This window comes from Octopus sinensis, linkage group LG7 (assembly GCF_006345805.1).
Source record: "Octopus sinensis linkage group LG7, ASM634580v1, whole genome shotgun sequence".
NCBI classification, from domain to species: Eukaryota; Metazoa; Mollusca; class Cephalopoda; order Octopoda; family Octopodidae; genus Octopus; species Octopus sinensis.
Window position 1 is genome coordinate 21524538 of NC_043003.1, and position 20144 is coordinate 21544681.

General features: G+C 36.3%; 1 protein-coding gene across 5 annotated transcripts; it reads left to right on the top strand.

Moving 5' to 3' along the window:
• Nucleotides 1–263: 263 nt before the first annotated feature.
• LOC115214041 (anaphase-promoting complex subunit 15) lies at nt 264–16921 on the top strand. 5 transcript variants are annotated; one of them, XM_029783067.2, is made up of 6 exons: nt 265–426; nt 5121–5180; nt 6088–6201; nt 11386–11421; nt 13794–13839; nt 15274–16921. In XM_029783067.2, exons 1-6 carry the CDS (start codon nt 304–306, stop codon nt 15276–15278), a joined length of 384 nt encoding a protein of 127 aa, XP_029638927.1. In that variant the 5' UTR covers nt 265–303; the 3' UTR covers nt 15279–16921. The 5 variants fall into 5 exon arrangements, with proteins under 5 accessions (XP_029638929.1, XP_029638927.1, XP_036360510.1 ...); XM_029783069.2 differs by lacking the exon at nt 11386–11421 and having other exon boundaries at nt 264–426; XM_036504617.1 differs by lacking the exon at nt 15274–16921 and having other exon boundaries at nt 13776–13831.
• Nucleotides 16922–20144: the final 3223 nt, after the last annotated feature.

A 20144-nucleotide genomic window follows, 5' to 3' on the forward strand; every position in this document is an offset into this window, starting at 1 on the left:
TAAGGACTAGGCTTCCCCCACTCAAATTCCTGGCCTAGTGCCTCAATCAGAAAATATTGGTTTCAAATTTTGGCACAACGCCTGCAACTTTGGGGTCAATTACATCGACTCCAGTGATTTACTGGTACTTATTTTATTGGTCTTAAAAGGATGAAAGCTAAAGTCAACCTCGGTGGAATTTGAACTCAGAACATAGCGGTATTTTGTCCGGTGTGACAATGATTTTTAAAATGGTTACAAGGGAAATAACTCCGATAGCCAAAGTGAGTGTTCCATTTACACCGGTATTGTGGTCCTGCAGACATGTTTCGACCGTTGTTTCCAGCTCTTGTTCCAAAAGCAGTGGATCCTTTCTGGTTTCCCGTTGATAAACCTTGTCTCGATGAATCTGAAATAAGTGCGCTGGAAGCTGATTACAACAATTGGGTGAGCATTTCCGACATGCGTAATTAGATATTATTCAAATCTGCTCAATCAGTGCCAACATATGATCAAAATCGTTTTAGCCAAGAAGCAGCCATTCTTTATTATTATTATTATTTTGTTCAGGTATTGCATGCATACCTTACACGAATTGTTCCTAAATTTAATTTGTCGTCGAACCCTTATAAGATTTTTTATAAAATCATTGAAGCCTTATCAATAGAATAAGCACAAACTCGCTACTAACTTTAATAATTTTTATGAAACATTTGTTTAGAATGAAAAAATGTAAACATCGTCTCCCAACACGTTGTCACTTGCTCCATATATCATTTTTTCTTTTTAGACTGAATCATTCAATTTAGTTTGTAATTTCCTGTTGGTCAGAGTGCAACATAATCTGAAACACATTGAAATAACGTGGTGTAATAATAAATTTGGTCATGATCCTCTAGGAAATATTTATGAAGCATGGTTAATATTATTTTTGTGTGTAAAGGTGGAGAGCTGACAGAACTGCTTTTAAAAAATGGTTAGCGGTACTTCTTCCGACTCATTATGTTCTGATTTCAAATCGGGCCGAGGTCGACTTCCCTTTCATCCCTTTGAATTCTATAAAATAAGTACCAGTTAGTCGACTTATCCCGCCCCTTAGAGTTGCTGGCCTTGTGCCAAAATTTGAAACCACTATTATTGTGTGTAATAAGTTAAAAATTTTATTGGTATATTTTAAAACGATATAACTATTTCGAAAATGGCGATTGCTATGTTTTAATAAATTTTTAATTTTCATTTCCAAAGAAATTCTTTTTCTTGCAATACTGTTCCGTCTTAGGGAAACTCTACTCACTTGTACATTATAAAATGTTGTCTCGGATATGTTTTTTTTTTTATAGCATTGTAGAATGTGAATGGAGGGAAATTTTGCTCCCATTTCTAGCAGGTTTAACGACCAAATACTTCTAAAAATAAATTCTTAATTTACCAAAATAAGCACAATTTCAGTTGCCATTCTTGAAAAATTTAAGAACTTGATAAAAGTACTTTTTGACATCCAGAGATGTCAGCATATTTTTCATTCGTGAGAAGAGAGTATATTAAAAGGAATCCAGGAACTGTTTGTGCTATGAATCTCTCTCTCTATATATATATAATATATATAATGAAATTTATTGTATACAGTGCTCAGGTGCACCACAACTTGTCATATATATATATGTGTGTGTGTGAGTGAGAGATGGTTATATTTATTATTTGAAGAGAGAGTGGGAGTAAAAAACATGCCGTGGTTTTAAACACAAACACTTCTTGCATTTTATGAAGAACAACGCTGACATCTCTGGCTGTAGCAAATGAAAAACAGACAAAAACTTCAAAGTTGACACTGATGATTTCATGAAATTTAAATATTTCTACTTAATAGATATATTGACAAATTTGATGCTTAATTTGAATATGAATAGTAACTATTTTGATTTTAATAAATCAATTTGGTTAGTATACTTTGACTTAATGTTTTGTTTTTTTAACTAGTGTGAATGTGTACTTAAATTGTTGAAGATAATGTTATACGGTAGAAGGAATATTATTGTCACTGATATTTCGAATGAATGTTTAGGAACCTCGAGTCATCTGTTTTGCTTGAAACGTGGTCGCCATGTTTAATGTTTTGAAGAAATTCGTTTTACTCTTTGTATTGTTTTCTTTTCTGAAGGAATGGAGAATGTATAAAAATATCGTGGTTCTCTTGAAATAGGGAAACGAAAACGGTATTTTGTTTATAAAAATACTTTCTTTTTAAAAGGACAACGTATTAGGAGGAAAGAAAAACATTTAGACAACTTATAAGAATTTAATTAGAAAATTTTCAACTTCTATTCAATGGTTTCTTTAAACCCAGTATTATTTATAGCTTTATCTACTTCGAGTTCCACTATTAAAAACTATATTAATTTTACATTATGACGTATGGGAACCATCAATACTTTGGTTTTATAAACGTTTGTATCACGAGAAAAATGCATTTAAATAAAAAGTATTAATTAAAAATACATTAAAACCTAAAATGCAAAAATTTATAAGATACACCAGAAATTATGGACTTCCTATGTTTGCAACTGCAGCAATTCACCCTCTTATAGTAAACAATATTTGATTTTTGTTTTCATATTTCAGAAAAAAACAAAACAAAAAACGATATTATTAAACACTCGTCATGTTCTAAAAAAAAAGCTGTTTTCTCCTAAGTACCTCTAAAAAAAACATTCGAAAATGTTAAACTTGAACGTTTCTTCCTTAAGTACCAAACATTATTTTAAAATTTTCTTTTGAAGCGATTTCACAAACATGCAGTATTTCAGATATGGATCTCAGCATCAGATGAAAGAACAAACTGTTGGGCATATACTTCTATAGAATGTTGATAAATTCTGTTTTCTATTTTAACAAATAGCGTTGTATGCTCTCCACCCGTTGAAGAATATAAGACGTACATGCTCCGATTTTACTCCACGATCTTAATAATCAACAATGTACGCCAGTGCTTCTTTGCCATGACTATTTATCGAACAATGATATCGTGTTTTATCAGATTTTGTGTGACCCCAACGCATTACTCAGTTTAATACTTCTATTGTTGGCCCTGAGTGCCTTGGCTGATTCCAGCCTGTTGCAAGTATTCGACCAGGTCCCTTATCAGAGGCTAGATTAACACAATGTATTGCTATACTACTTTCTGTTATAGAAACCCATGGGTCGCTTTTCCACCAAGAAAGAGTCATAAATGCGAGTCTTCCTTTTCTGACTAAACCTTAAAAAAAAAGTAAATGTTTTTATTGAAGAAAGACTTGGATCTCTGTATTTTCTACCACAGATGGCAAACGATTAAAAAAGGAAACCATTCTTCTGGCAAACTGCATCTGTGACTTGTTTTGATCCTTAGTCAGAACCATTTTATTTCTCTTGTATTACTTCTCTCTCTCTCTCTCTCTCTCTCTCTCTCTCTCTTCTTTTGAAGATCTTTTAGATTTTTAATTTGGCCTTACTCAAAATACTTAATTTAAAAGGGACTGCTCAAGTTTGACTTCAACTTATCAGTCTTCCTGAAACTATACAATCCATTGAAGAAACTTACATGGGTACTCAACATATACATTATTTGAAATAGCTGCTAAATCTACTTCAAATCACACCCTGCTGTTGAAAAAGTGGAAGGACACAGTGAAAATAAATAGAATGATCATAGTGAAAACTAACTTTTGGTTATACAACAACATAAAAACGAAAGCAACCAGAGAGGGGTCTCCTAATGGGATACAGAACATTTCAACAGATTGGACGTCCCACCTTACTCCATTGTTTCATATCAGTCATTAAGGATGCTAATAAATTTCTCTAATACATTAGATTTAGTAAGACAAATGGAATACATTTTATTTTTTATAACAAAGACTATCAAAATCATTTTCTTTAACCCTTTGCCTATCTTTATCTTTTCTTTTACTTGTTTCAGTCATTTGACTGCGGCCATGCTGGAGCACCGCCTTTAGTCGAGCAAATCGACCCCGGGACTTATTCTTTGTAAGCCCAGTACTTATTCTATCGGTCTCTTTTGCCGAACCGCTAAGTGACGGGGACGAAAACACACCAGCATCGGTTGTCAAGCAATGCTAGGGGGACAAACACACACACACATATATATATATATATATTATATATACATATATACGACAGACTTCTTTCAGTTTCCGTCTACCAAATTCACTCACAAGGCATTGGTCGGTCTTAAGTATTTACATAAATTTCTCCTAAACATCCATGCTTGTCTTCAAACTTTTAAATAACTCTTGTGTCATGCATTCTGGGTAATATAAAACTTTCTTTCATAAGTCCCAAGTTTTTTTCCGGTGGTTGAAACAAATTGGGAATGCGTATCCTACATGATGTTAGGACACAAGGGGATTCTGTCTTGTGTCTCACATGTGATACACAAGAGTTACAATTCCACTGACAAGTGATGTCCATTGAAAACATTTTTGATTCATTACTAACTTCATCTTCACACATGTTTCAATGTTTTAAAACTTGTCCAGCTTTGTATTGTTAGGAGGCACAGGCACTTACACACACACACACACGCACTTCTGCCTACTAAATTCAATCACAAGGTTTCAGTTGCCCAAGGTGTCACGCAGTGGACTGAACCCAAAAACATGCGGCTAGGAAGCAAGCTTCCTAAACACATAGCCATGTATTGTTAATCTCTATATATATAAAGCTGAAGTTGTCTGTGTATGGCAGGTTTGATAGCCTTCAACTAACACTATCTTCTCCAAGACCCTGCAGCGCAAGTTGACCAAAAATGAGAGTATGATAGAAGGCTTGCTCTTTCTTCCATAGAAGAAAAAATTCAAAGCGGACCATGTTAACACCAAAAATTATTTACATCAAAAAGATGCTTTTTTCTATGAAAATCCCTATTTTTTACGATTTTTTGACTGCTGTGTCGCCATTTTTCGGTGTATTTCAACCAAAAAAAATGTTCACTTGAAGAGAATAACAAACTACATAATGCAAAATTTTTACTTTTCAAACATTCCAATTCTAAAGGGTCAAAGCAACGCTGGGTGATACTGCTAGTTATTGATATTTTCAAGTTTATTCTATTTATTATCATTTGTCATTTTTTAAAATTCTAGGCTCAGAGCGTCGGCGATAAAGACAATGCTATAGTACCAATAGGAAAAACTGCCCAGGAGGTAAACTCTTTTTCTTTACTCTGTCATTTGCTGTTGTTTATCCCCTAATTCAATCTTGATCAAATAGACTCATGACTGAAGACATTCCAGCCATAATCATTTTGTCTTTTTACAAGTATCTAGAAGTATGTTATGTATTTCTTTTGTTTTTTATAAGTTAGTAGAGTACTATGTGAGGAAGTATTGGCTGCTATTTGTAACAGCTCAAATGACCATGTAGTGCAGTGGTTCCAAACCCAGCATATACAGATGCCTGGGGGGTGCACAATCTTCGTACTGTGGATCACTTGAGCCCATAGGATTAATATGGCTGGTTGCCCAGTTTCTATGGCGTATAAGTGATGTAGATGAGTGGTTCCCAAAGTGGGTAGTGGAAAGATTAGGGATGGGTGCATTGAAGAATAATGGGGTGACCAAAACAGAGCAATGGATGTGAAAAAAACCCCCACAAAATAAAGGGTTTATTAGGTAAGTTTTATTTGTGAAATACCATTGTTTTGAATTTGCTGCAGGAAATGGTCTGTCTGTGATGATAAGGGTGAGTGGGGCACTAGGAATGTGGCCTTAGAACCAAGGGGGCAGCAGCCTAAAAAAGTTTGGGAACTGCTGATCTCGATCAGAATATTGGAAGAAATATCATTAAGCATGTTGGGTCTGACATGCTAACAATTCTGCCAGCTTGCCACATTCATGAACTTTGTACCATTATTATATAAATGCATTGTGCCATCCACAGTTTTGTTGTGTCCAACTTCAAATTCGAGTGTTCAAATGTCAAAACACTGACAGGATCCTGTCAGTGTTTTGATATTTATTGTGTTGCATATTTCCCCCCACCAACATTTCCTTTCTGTGTTGTGATGCTTCTATGGATGTTGCTTACTCTGTTTTCACTTACTTTACTCAGCATTATGATGAAGAAGAGGAAGAAGAGGAGGAGGAAGAAGTTGATGATGAGAGCGACACTAATGATGATGAACTTGACACAGATATGGTTGATGACAGGGATTCTGCCGATGATGTGAGTAAATTCTTCATTCTTATTCCGACACATTTGGCATATCCTGTAGCTTTATTGTGTTTGGTTTGTTGTTGGTTTTTGTATATAGCTTTATTTTTATCTAATTTCCTTTGTTTTTCTGTTTGACAAGTTCTAATCTGAGTGTTACTTTAGTCTTGTAAGGTCAGTGAGTTAATTACTACCCTCATAATCCTGTGTTCAAACTTTACAATTCATGTGTGTCCCTTTGGTGTTAGCTTGCACACTTGTAAATTTATGTACCTTTCCAACCTCACAGCTTATTGTCAGTTATTTCTTTTATTTTTTTATTTTACTTCTCCTGTTTCATCTGTAATATATACTCATTAGAAAGGTGGTTGTTATTATTGTTGTTGCTTAACTCCAGATCAGCCCACATTAAGCAAACCTATGATCAAAGTACCACATTATCTGATGACTTCTCAGTTTTAGACATTCTGGTGTGATTTGAGGGAGATTTGGCTGCTTTTTCTAGCAGGTTGAGCAATCACATAGAGATTCCTTCATTGGCTCATTGATAGATATGTTTCATATACAGATGAAGTTTTGCCTTTTCTCTCTCCACAACTACATACATTTTAGTGTAATGAAGCCGCTGCACTAAATGATTGATATAACTATACTATGGAAGGTGTTAATGTAACAATTGCCAACCCTTCAATATCTCAGTCCACTTATTAAGAAAGTTCATAACATAATTTGATTTGTTCATTTACTATGAAGAGTAAATAATTTAATATTTTAGACCTTCATTGTAATTCTACTTATCAAACTTTTCTACGGCACAGACTATCAGACTTATTACCTTAAGTTCTTGACTTCCATCTTGTCTATCTATTTGCCCATATTTCTTATATTTACTGAAAATGTGCTTATTTGTTCCATCTGTCAAGTGTGTTTGTTCTGTATTGCAGTCTCCCTCTGTTCATCCTAACACACTGTCCAGTTTACTACCACCATCTGCTCCCCCACCTACCCTTGTTTTCTGCTTATGTTTAAATTTAATCAACTTAACTATTCCTGAGTAAAAGTATAAAAACTGCTCCACCTCTCTGCCAATCCATGCTGAGCCAGTGTAGCAAACTAGGCTCACCAGACCAGTATGGTCTTGACCTCAAATTCACAGCCTCCTCATCAGACTCAGTTGGTGGAGAGAACATGCTGAGGCCTTTGTCCAATAGTGGACTGGACATAGGCAATCCATTCCAATTTTTTAAGTTGGATATCAGCTACTTTAGTCTTACCAGTCCAGAATGGTCTGGACCAGCAATGAGTGCTGCCCATCTTTGCCTGATTAACTTGCCAAAGGTGAAAAACGGTAATAGGAAGAACTTCTATGCAGGAAAAACCTCTATGATTACATGCTTTAATAATAAACATACAATTATGGGAATTTGTAAAAGAAAAAAAAGCCGTTTTGTCCATGCTAGTATAAATGTTTGTAAAAAATAGTTGGGCCTTCCCTCCCTCCCAAATCTCTTTCTCTCTTTTTACTCTTTTACTTGTTTCAGTCATTTGACTGCGGCCATGGTGGAGCACTGCCTTTAGTCGAAAGCAAATCAACTCTAGGACTTATTCTTTGGAAGCCTAGTACTTATTCTGTTGGTCAGAATGTGTAATAAATCATCAATAGAATAACTCTTTAGTGCTTAAACCAGCCATATCAGGCCCAAATATTCTACCTTGTTTTATGTTCAAACTGGCTAAATCTGGTCTCTCACACTTATCCTACAATGTCATTTTGAAACTAAGCAATCGCATTATCAAAATCTCAAAGCTACATGATCCCGCATGATTAATTCAAAACGATGTGAATCAGTAAGCATTACATTTGACAAAGTAATCTGAATACTAAAGAGTTGACCCTTTTGCATTAATCTGGCCATATCCAGCCCAGATATTCTACCTGTTTTATGTTAAAACAGAGACCAAATCCAACCTCTCACACCTACCTCACAATGTCATTCTAAAAATATACAAACACACCAATTGAAATCTTGAAGTAACAAGATAATGCATGATTAATTCAAAACTATGTGAATATGTAAGCAATACATTTAACAAAGAAATCATCATCATTTAACATCTGTTTTCCATGCTAGCATGGGTTGGATGGTAAATCTGAATACTAAACAGTAAAACATTTGAATCCTATAAAAACTCCATATTTCTTCATCTGAAGCAAATATTTAACCTCTTTAACAGACACTGGAAAATTCTGTTTCATTATTTATATTGCACTTCATAGTTCTCTCTGGTTTATGTATTTAGTATGTGTACTTTACTTGTAATGTTCATAGGAAGGGATTAAAATTCATTGTTTAGAGAATGTAAACAGTTAGCTTTTAGAAAACATGGTTTTGAAATGTTGGGAAACTATCTTCCATGAGAGAGTTCACAATTTATAGGGAAGATCCAGGGGAATAATTACATGGTAGCTAAATTTTGCTTAAGTGTCCCAGGATTTAATTCCGGGATAGTAAGTCGTATTTTGTAGAAAATAGGAAAATTGAATAAGGAGATGAATGCTTGGGATGTTAAACTATTTATATCTTGAAGTCTTCTACATATGTTTCGATGGATGCACTCCAAAATGTCAGGCATTTTTGGAGTACATCTGTTGAAACATATGTAGAAGACTTCAAGATATAAATGGTTTAACAACATCCCAAGTATTTGTCTCCTTATTCAGTTTTCCTCTCTCTCTCTCTCTCTCTCTCTCTCTCTCTATATATATATATATATATATATATATATATATATATGTATTATATGTTCATCATTTAACGTTCATTTTCCATGCTGACATGGGTTAAACTGTTTGACTGCAGATGGTAAGCCGGAGAGCTTGCACAAGGCTCCAGTTGTCTGATTTGGTTTGGTTTTTATGGCTGGATACCCTTCCTACTGCCAACCACTCCAAAGAGGGTACTGGGTGCCTTTTACATGTCATCAGCAAGGTGCCATGACAGGCTTCCTTGCAGTTTCCATCTACCAGATTCACCCACAAGGCATTGGTCAGACCAGTGCTATAACATTACTAATTAATTTCGATTGTTTCATAACATTTTATTCTTCATTGTGCTGAAAGCAGTTTCCCCATGCTAGATCATTCTACCCAAATCAGTTTTGGAAAAAATGAATGTAAATAAAAGGCAAAAACCCATCAATACTGAAGGAGTTGACAATCATGATCTGACTTAATGTTATTAGTGTTTATTAAAGAAGCAAAGCCTTTCTTCTGTTCTTTTATTCTATTTTTATTGTAGTTCAGTACAAGTTCTGTCATAGGTTTATATAACTTTCATGACACAATTGGTAAGCCTTGTATTTAGTTACATCTCTTTCTGCTCTGAGGTCAAATTTACTTTGTCATCATTATTTATTGTTTGTAAGGCAGTGAGCTGGCAGAATAATTAGCGCGCTGGATGAAATGCTTAGCGGTATTGTGCCCATTGCTATGTTCTGAGTTCAAATTCTGCCGAGGTCGACTTTACATTTCATCAATTCAGGGTCGTTAAAATAAGTACCAGTTGAACCAATCCGTCCCTCAAAATTGCTGCCCTTGTGGCGAAATTTGAAATCATTATTTAGTGTCTGTATTTCATGCTGACATAAGTTGACTGGTTTGACAGGATCTGACAGGTTAGAGGACTGCATCAAGCTCCAATGTCTGTCTGAGAATTTGGATACCTTTCTTAATGCCAACCACTTTTCAGAATGTCCTGGGTGCATTTTTGTGTCACTGGCACTTGGAAAACAATACCCCTTGATTGAGGGGAACAGCTTACACCTGGTTTGAGAAGTAGAAGGATAAGAACAGTTCTTTTGTTGTGGAGCAGTTACACAGCTACCCTAGCTGGAAAGGGATAGAAGATGATGGTGAAGAAGGGTGACAGGAAATACTCTCCTTCTACAGTAAATACAATAAGTGCATTAAATACTGGGTCAAAATAATCAACTATATCCTGTTGAAAATGTCATACCATTGTGCTTATGTTAGGACCAATATTATATGCCTTTATTACTTGTTCCTATTGGTCTCTTCTTATGACCTGGTCTTGTTAAATTTCATTTTGTGGCTTTATTATTCTTCATACAATATGATCTTTCAAATGAAAGTGAGAAGCCTTACATGATAGAGCACTGGGTTAAATGCTTCATCGTATTTAATCCCATTTTCTATGATCTGAGTTTGAATTTTATTTTGATAAGCTTCATCTTTTATCCTGCTGGCAAAAATAAATAAGTATCAGTAATAAACACATTGATTCAGTCTATTTGCCTATATTCAGTCCTTTGCAGAAATTGTCCTCATGTCAAAAGATCACTATATGATATGATATAACTCTGTGACATATTTCTTTTGACTTTTAATTTATTTAATCTACACTGGATTGTATTTCTAATTTGTCGTCCAGTAACATTTTTCTTTGAGATCTGTTAACACCCTGTCAATCGTTGACAATATATCTTTGTGACCTGTTTAACATTCTGTCAGCTATCAACAGCTTACCTTTAGGATATGTTAAGTCTTTGTCAACTGACATCTCTGTTTTTGTGAGTTGTTGACACTGTCAACTGTTAATAATGTTTTTAACTAATTAATTCTTTGCCACATGCTTAGAATGTCTTTGTAGCCTGTTAGCGTTGTCTACTATGGATTGTATGCTACTGTGACATATCGACACTATCAGCTGTGACTTGTCAACACTGTCAACTGTGGATAACATATTTTTCTGAGTAGTCAGCACTGTCAGTTGAGAATATGACTCTGTGACATATTAACATTACGTCAACTGTGAACAGTGTCTTTGTGACGTGTCAACACCTTGTCAACTGATAATATTTTATCCTTGTAAATGTTTTTACGAATTGTATGTTGTCTATCTGTGCTGATAAGTTTACGCCATACATATTATGAGTCTGCTGTCATTATTTGGTTTGCCGTTTGTAAGTGCCTCTGACTGTCTTGACTTTGTTGCACCATATTTCTTACTGGCTAGTCCTGACGTTGCTGCATCACAAGTACCACAGTCTTATTCCGACCACATTGCACTGTATCTACCACAGAACCTTATTGCAGCATGTGTGTCACTGACCTCACTCCCTGACCATATTGCATCATGTGAACCACTGACCTGCTGTTATATCTCCCTTTTACAGTTTGACTTTAGAGGCCGCCGAAACAGTCTCAACCTGGTAGGTTAATCTCTGAATCTTTTTTTTTTTTTTTCCATATATAATTTGCTCTTATGATGTAGCTGATAGGTCTCTCTTCATAAGCATATGCTTAGTCTCTCACTCCCTTTTTGTTTTTTTTTCTCTCTCTCTCTCTGCTTTTAGTCTTTCCCTGCATTAGTATACTCTCTGAACTGCACTAGTTATATGAAACCTGCACTGTAGTTAAATTGTTTGCAGTCATAGATAACACATAGTTTTTTGTTTGTCTACTTCATCTTGAGCACTCAATCATCTTCCTTCTCTTATTTCTGCACTGATGTTTTTATGTACGCATTTAAATATCTCTTTTATGTTTGATGTACTTTTTGTCTGCTTGATATTTGTTTTGTCTTTCTTTTCCACTGTCTGCTATTGTTGTTGTCTAGCATTAGATCAGCATTGATTGGTCGAAGGTATTCCAGCTGTGATGATTCTAATTTTTTCATATACTTAGGACTGCATTATCCAGGAGTACATTCTTTCAGTTTTAAGATGGCATGGTTTGATTCGAGAGAATTTAGCTGCTATTTCTAGTAAATCAAATGACTGCATAGAGGTTCCCTCCTTAATTTAAAAAAATCAGCGTAATTGCATGAGAGAACTACCGTGATTGAGTGGGTAAGAGTATCAACATATCAGTTTTTGAGTTCCTGTATTATTTTATTTATTTATTTATTTATGCGCCCTTTTCAAGCCTAGCCAGGCTCATGAGCCCAGTTTCCCGGTTTCTATGGCGTATGTGTTCCCCCCAGCTGGACGGGACGCCAGTCCATCACAGCGTTACTCAAGAAACAGGAAGAAAGAATGAGAGAAAGTTGGGGTGAAGGAGTACAACAGGGGTCGCCACCACCCCCTGCCGGAGCCTCGGGAAGCTTTAGGTGTTTTCGCTTAATGAACACACAAAATACCCGGTCTGGCAATCGAAACCGCGATCCTCCGACTGCGAATCTGCTGCCCTAACCGCTGGGCCATTGCACCTCCTTGTGCCCTTTTAAAGCCTAGCCAGGCTCATGGGCCCGGTTTCCCAGTTTCTATGGTGTATTCCCCAGCTGGATGGGATGCCAGTCCATTGCAGTGTTACTCATTTTTGCCAGCTGAGTGGACTGGAGCAACGTGAAATGAAGTGCTTTGCTCAAGAACACAACGTATCGCCTGGTCCAGGAATCAAGACCACAGTCTTATGATCATGATGCTGACACCCTAACCACTAAGGCACATACCTCCATCCCTGTATTATTGCTGTATGCCAAACCCTAGCTACTCATGGCTTTTAACCTCTCCCACATGGCTGGAAGCCAAGTACTTAACACAAGAGTTAGATAACAACGGTTATTGGGGGTTTAAACTAATTTGGATTTTGTTGAATAGTTTCGTAGTTAAGAACCTCTGCTTGAATTTTTCTACCAAAAATGCAATAAACAAAAGTGTACTAAGAACCCTTTGTATCTTTATGTCTAAAAACGCCTTTCAAGATTGCATAATTCATTACTTAAAGCTTCCATCCGCTGTCAAATCAATATTTGATAATGCTATCAGGCTGCCATCATCATCATCATCATTGTTGTCACTATCAGCAATCACAACAATTGTATGTCTATCTTTGTCTTACATGAGTTGTACAAGTTTGCATCCCAGCACCTTCTCTATATTTAAATCTGTAATGCATGTGACATGTCTTGTATGAACTCCTTTGACACATGATTGAGTAATTGTCATGTAACCCTAGGGAAGCCCTAATTCAGCTAATCTGTGATCAAAAGCATTCCAGCTGTGACCATCCTTTTTTTTTTTTCCAAGTGTGGTAATTGTAATATATTTGGGATTACATTATCCAATGTGTCCTTCCTTTTTTCTTTCTAAGACTAGGAGATTTCTAACTGTTTGAGCATCCATAGAGAGGCTCTTTCATTAGCTCATATATAGTGGAGTTTTCTTATTTCTTTATTGCCCGCAAGGGGCTAAACACAGAGGGGACAAACAAGGACAGACAAAGGGATTAAGTCGATTACATCGACTCCAGTGCATAACTGGTACTTAATTTATCGACCCCAAAAGGATGAAAGGCAAGGTCGACCTCGGCAGAATTTGAACTCAGAACGTAACAGCAGATGAAATACCGCTAAACATTTCGCCCAGCATGCTAACATTTCTGCCAGCTCGCCGGAGTTTTCTGCTTTTGCACAAGGTATTGGCTCAAATTATGACCAACGCCTTACCCTTCAAGTTGTCAGTATTGGCACTAATGTTAGATGAGCTCTACTTATTGATTTAATCTAAAGAATTTGTAGGTTTTTCTTGTTCTCAAATATTGTATTATGTTTTTATTTATTCAGTTTTCTGATTTTGTGTAGATTTATTTGGAGCGGAGTTTGAGCATAAATACAGCGGTCATCGAGGGTTAGTACTGGGTTTTATGATTTAGTGTGTGTATGTCTATATATATTTATACGGTCCAGGCATGGCTGAGTGGTTAAGAAGCTTGCTTTGCAATCATGAGGTTTATTGTTCAGTCCCACTGTGTAGCACCTTGGGCAAGTGTCTTCCACTATAGCCCTGGGTTAACCAAAGCTTTGTTAGTGAAGTTGGTGGGTAGAAACTGTGTGAGTTGGCAACAAGGACATCCAGCTGTAGAGAATCTGGCTCAATAAATTCTGTCCAACCTATGCAAGCATGGAAAAGTGGACATGAAACTGATGATGATATATTTGTTTCTGTTTGCTCCCCACTTCCACCACCACTTGGCAGCTGATGTAGGTTTGTTTACACTCTTGTAACTTAACTGTTTGGCAAGAGAGACTGCTTCAATATGTACGAGATTTAAAAAATAAATACTGGGGATAATTTGTTTGACTAAACTCTTCGAGATGATGCTCCAGCATTGCCACAGTCCAATGACTGAAACAAGTAAAATATAAAAGATTGAGATTCTGATAGATGTTCTGAATATATCACATTGAAAATTTATGATATAGGTGCAGGAGTGGCTGTGTGGTAAGTAGCTTGCTTACCAACCACATGGTTCCGGGTTCAGTCCCACTGCGTGGCACCTTGGGCAAGTGTATTCTACTATAGCCTCTGGCCGACCAAAGCCTTGTGAGTGGATTTGGTAGACGGAAACTGAAAGAAGCCTGTCGTATATATGTATGTATATGTCTATGCGTGTGTATATGTTTGTGTGTCTGTGTTTGTCCCCCCAACATCGCTTGACAACCGATGCTGGTGTGTTTACGTCCCCGTAACTTAGCGGTTCAGCAAAAGAGACAAATAGAATAAGTACTAGGCTTCCAAAGAATAAGTCCCGGGGTCGATTTGCTCGACTAAAGGTGGTGCTCCAGCATGGCCGCAGTCAAATGACTGGAACAAGTAAAAGAGTATATAAAAAGCTTTTCCATAGGTTTAGGTTAACCAGTTCCTTGTTAGTAAAATTTTGTCACCAAAAACTATCAAGAAGCTTCTGTGTGTACGTGTGTGTGTTTATATAGGTGTTCTTGTATTTTTTTACTGAAAGATTTAAATATTGACAAGAAAACTAATGAATTAGTGCATTCAAATGACAAGTTGGAAACATGGAAAGAGACTGAAGCTGCTGTTGAGACATGCACCTAACTAAACTAAACACTGCTTTTCACTAACTTAATCATTCATTAGACAATAACAGTTTTTCGTTTTTTGATCTACAGATCAGTACTTCATGTTCTGTTATGAAATTTAAATTTATCAGTAGTGTTTTCCAAAAATAAAAATACAATTATCCTCCCTCTTCTCTCTCGTTCTATCTCCCCTCACACATATACACACATACTGATTTAAGTTATCTTTTCTCCTCTCCAGGTTGACATGGATGCCCAAGTAACTGCTGGGAGCTCTCCCATGTGGGGAGTCTGAAAATGTATTTGTGTGGAATGGAATCTCGTTTTTGTTAAAGAATTTTGCAGAAGTCCTGATCACTGGCTTGAAACTACTCCACAAGTATTATGGAAAAATAATTTCAATGAATTTAAAATATTTTTAAAGTTCCATTAACCTCTCGGCTCTGAAATCCTGCTCACCGATAATCTAAATAATTTTGGTAAAACAATCATTTCTCAACAAAAAAGAAGGAAAAAAAACTCAATCCAATTATAAAAATATTTGTTCTAATTTGTCAAATGTACAAGTCTAAATTTTTTTGTTTTGATTAATTTTTGTTCTCTGCTTGATTGTTTTACAAATGTATCAACTGCTTCCCTACACAAAGTTTGTAATGTTAATCTTATCAAGAACAAAACCATTTATTTAATGTACTGAAACCTCACAGTAGGATCACTGCAGGCTTGTTTTATGGGGCCTTCATTTACCTCACCTGGTTGATTCTCTCAGTAAAACTCTCATTTATCCCTGTCTACTAATAAAACATACATTTTTAGACTTCCCTGCAACATTAAGATAAAACAAAACTGGTACAAGACATTTCTTCTTTTATATTTCTGGAAATGCTTGACACGATATTGACTTAGGTTACACAAAATTTGCAAAGTGGGATAAATATTTTATTACACTTAACAGATTTTTTGTGCCTAGTCTTTGTCAACATTGACTATAGTTAGTGCCCTCAGATTCTTCTATTTCTCAATGGTTTAGTTTGCTTTGTGATGTAGACCAACAGCCCCCATCCTGTTATTTTGAGCCAGGGATCAGTTTCATTCATGACAATTTTCCCACAGACCAAGGAATCATGTGCATAAAAATAAAAACACTGTAAAGCACATAATATATAAGCTATTGCTTATGTAATACATATATATTACATATATAATACACATATAATGCAAAAAGCACTCTGCAGACTACGATAGTCATTAAACTATAAATAAAATTTAAAAATTTATTTTTATGGCCCCAGTACTGGTCTGCAGCTCAGAGTTTGGGAACTCCTGATGTAGACTATTGGGAAATTTCATTGTGGGTGGATGTTTTCACATCCCAAGGGATGTGTCATCTGTATCACTTTATCCTTGTAATACCAGAAAGATTCCTCAGTTTGTGTAGGGTTATTTGGAGTAGAGTTTGAGAGTAGATATGGCAGTTGGAACTGGTTAGTGTGGGGGTCTCTGGGTCATATCTACCATTATGTGTATGATGTATACAGATATATACGTATATATATATAAATATATATATGCACACATATATAAAATTAATGTTTAATATTTCATCAATCTGAACAATATAAGTTCAGACAAAGCTATCTCCAGATCTCCTGAATATATCAACACATTATAAGATTATTATATTCAAATGCTTTTATTCACTTTATTCCAGCCAAGCATCTCTTAAAAATGCATTGCTAAATGTCTTTTGGTTTTAATGTGCTTGAATACTATATATAGGTTGTATTGGTGTTGTGAATGCTAAAGTATAAGCTTATGTAATGATACTCTTTGCATTCATTGGTATAGATATATACATGTATATAAATTATGTAAATAATAATACTAATAATTAAAAAGGAATTGTATGAGTTCAAAGCTTACAATAAATGATATTTCGCTTCTTACCAAATATAGAATATTTAAAGCAAACATAGGGGGAATTTTTTTTTATGTCCCTAGCTTAAGACATTTCATCTTCAAATTTCAACCTTTTCTTTAGTGTATCTTCATATCATTATCTTTTTGCTGTCTTTAAACCAAAGACGGTAAAGATAGAGAACTAGATTGTTTAAGAGTATAGTCAAACAGTCATTTTTTCTGGTTCAGAGACAAATTCACTTAGAAATACATCATATATATAATTTTCATTATAGAATATTTTGAAGGGGGAAGAATGAAGTGGAAGATTATCTTAGAGTCATGGTTCATTTTCTTTCTCTTAATTAAAATCTGTTCATGGGGATGGAAGTTAGATAATACAGATCTCTTATTATAACAGAATATTTTGTATATAAAGAAAGACTCACCTTATATTTTCTTATTTTTCTGTTCTTTTCTTTTTTCTAAATAAAATTTTCAGAAACATATCTGTTTTGGACATTGTAATTTAAAAAAAATTTTTTTTTTTTTTTAAATTACTGTATATTTTTTAAATATAGCCACCTATGTATCACCCAATGTATACAAGGTGTTTGGGCTAAATTTGACAGTCTGCATAAAAGGAAAACAAAGCACAATATCCTTTCTAAAAATACAAGTATTTTAAAATCAAAAAATATCAACTAGATTATGGCTGAGAGAAGGACATGCATAGGCTTGAAAGAAACAAAGCTAGCATGATCCACTGGATGTGTAATGTCAGTGTGCATGCACAACAGAGTGTAAGTGCCCTAAGAGAAATATTGAACATAAGAAGCATCGGATGTGGTGTGCAGGAGAGACGTTTGCGTTGGTATGGTCATGTACTACGGATGGATGAGGAGAGATGTATGAAGAAGTGCCACTCCCAAACAGTTGAAGGAATCCAGGGTAGAGGTAGACCCAGGAAGATATGGGATGAGGTGGTCAAGTATGACCTTCGAACGTTGGGCCTCACAGAGGCAATGAGGAAAGACCGAGACCTCTGGAGTTATGTTGTGACTGTGAAGACCTGACAAATGAAGTGAGTTCATGGCTCGCAGGACGGCCTGCTGTGCTTACTTTGGATCGTAGGGCAACTTGCTGTGCTTGAGGAGACTTATTGAGTCAAGTACATCAAGTTCAAAATAAAAATCAAATGGAAATTGCAGTTGTGATACCCGTGCCAGTGACATGTAAAAAGCACCATCAGAATGTGGCCGATGCCAACGCTGCCTTGTCTGGCGCCCATGCTGGTGGCACATAAAAAGCAACAACTGATCGTGGCTGTTGCCAGCCTCCTATGGCCCCTGTGCTGGTGGCACGTAAAAAGCACCCACTACACTCACGGAGTGATTGGCATTAGGAAGGGCATCCAGCTGTCATAACACTGCCAGATCAGACTGGAGCCTGGTGCAGCCTCCTGGCTTCCCAGACCCCGGTCAAACCGTCCAACCCATACTAGCATGGAAAACGGATGTTAAAAGATGATGATGATATCTTAAATATTATTTAAAAAAATTAACAGGTTTAACACAACTGAAAGGAAAATAGGAGAGAAAGTATGATGATTCTAGACAAAACCACAAGATATTAAAGTATGATGAGAGGAGCAGATATACAGTTGTGAGAATGTTGTAGGGGAGAGAGTAACAATAGACATTGTTGAAGAGATAGTGTAAAGGAGAGAAGAAGGGATGAGTGAGAAAGGGAAGGACTGGGTGGTAAGATGATGAGGTAAGTCATGTAGATGAGATCTAGTATTGTCCCTTATAAAGAGCTGTATTAAAAGATGCCCAAGGTATGGTGTGTGGCTTAGTGGTTAGGGTGTCAGCATCATGATCGTAAGATTGTAGTTTCGATTCCTGGACCGAGTGACACATTGTGTTCTTGAGCAAAACACTTCATTTCATGCTGCTCCAAAAATGAGTAACGCTGTGATGGACTGGCGTCCCGTCCAACTGGGAAACACATACACCATAGAAACCAGGAAACCAGGCCCAAGAACCTGGCTAGGCTTTAAAAGGGCACATTTATTTTATTTAAGGTATTGTGTAGCAGAACTGAACCTGGAATCATATGGTTAGGAAGCAAGCATCTTAATGACACAGCCATGCTTGCACCTGTGTGTATGTGACTAATGCTACTTTTGTATGGCTCATCTGAAAGATATATATTATTTTCTTGCAGATAAATATTGATTACACAACCCATTATAGTAATTCGTTCAATACTGTTATATTTTCACTGATGTCAGTGTGCTTTGTTGTTGTTTAGCCCTAGGTCAGTTCTGACTAAGCTGACCTATGATCTGAGGTATTCCAACTATGACTCAATACAGTGTTCAAGCTTGAACTTCATAGGCTTTGAATTGAAATTTTAAATCACTCTCTCAGCACACTATGTTTAAGCACATTGAAACAGCAAATGGACTGATTCATTGGTTTTGTAAATGAACCAAACCAATGAAACATCTTTAGCTTGACTGCAGTTGATGTTTCAGAATAATTATATAAAAAAAAAATCAAATATACATAATTAGGTCTTTTATGAGACTATCAGCTAATTAGGCTGGAGCTTATTTTGATTTATATGGTATTTCAGACGTAGACATGGCTGTGTAGTAAGAAGCTTGCTACCCAATCACTTGGTTCCAGGTTCAATCCCACTGCATGGCACATTGTGCAAGTGTCTTCTGCTATGAGCTTGGGCCAACTAAAGCTTCGAGAGTGGATTTGGTGAATGGAAACTGAAAGAAGCCTGTTTATATATATCTATATATATATGTGGCCGTTGCCAGCGCCGCCCCGACGGGCCTCCGTGCCAGTGGCACGTAAAAAGCACCATCCGACCATGGCCGTTTGCCAGCCCCGTCTGGCACGTAAAAAGCACTCAGAGTGGTTGGCGTTAGGAAGGGCATCCAGCCATAGAAACATTGCCAGATCAGACTGGGCCTGGTGCAGCCTTCTGGCTTCCCAGACCCCAGTTGAACCGTCCAACCCATGCTAGCATGGAAAGCGGACGCTAAATGATGATGATGATATGTGTCTTGGTGTCTATGTTTGTCCACATTACTGCTTGACAACTGGTGTTGGTGCATTTACATCCCTGTGACTTAGCAGTTCAGCAAGAAAGACCAATTGAATAAGTACCAGGCTTAACAAAAATAAGTAC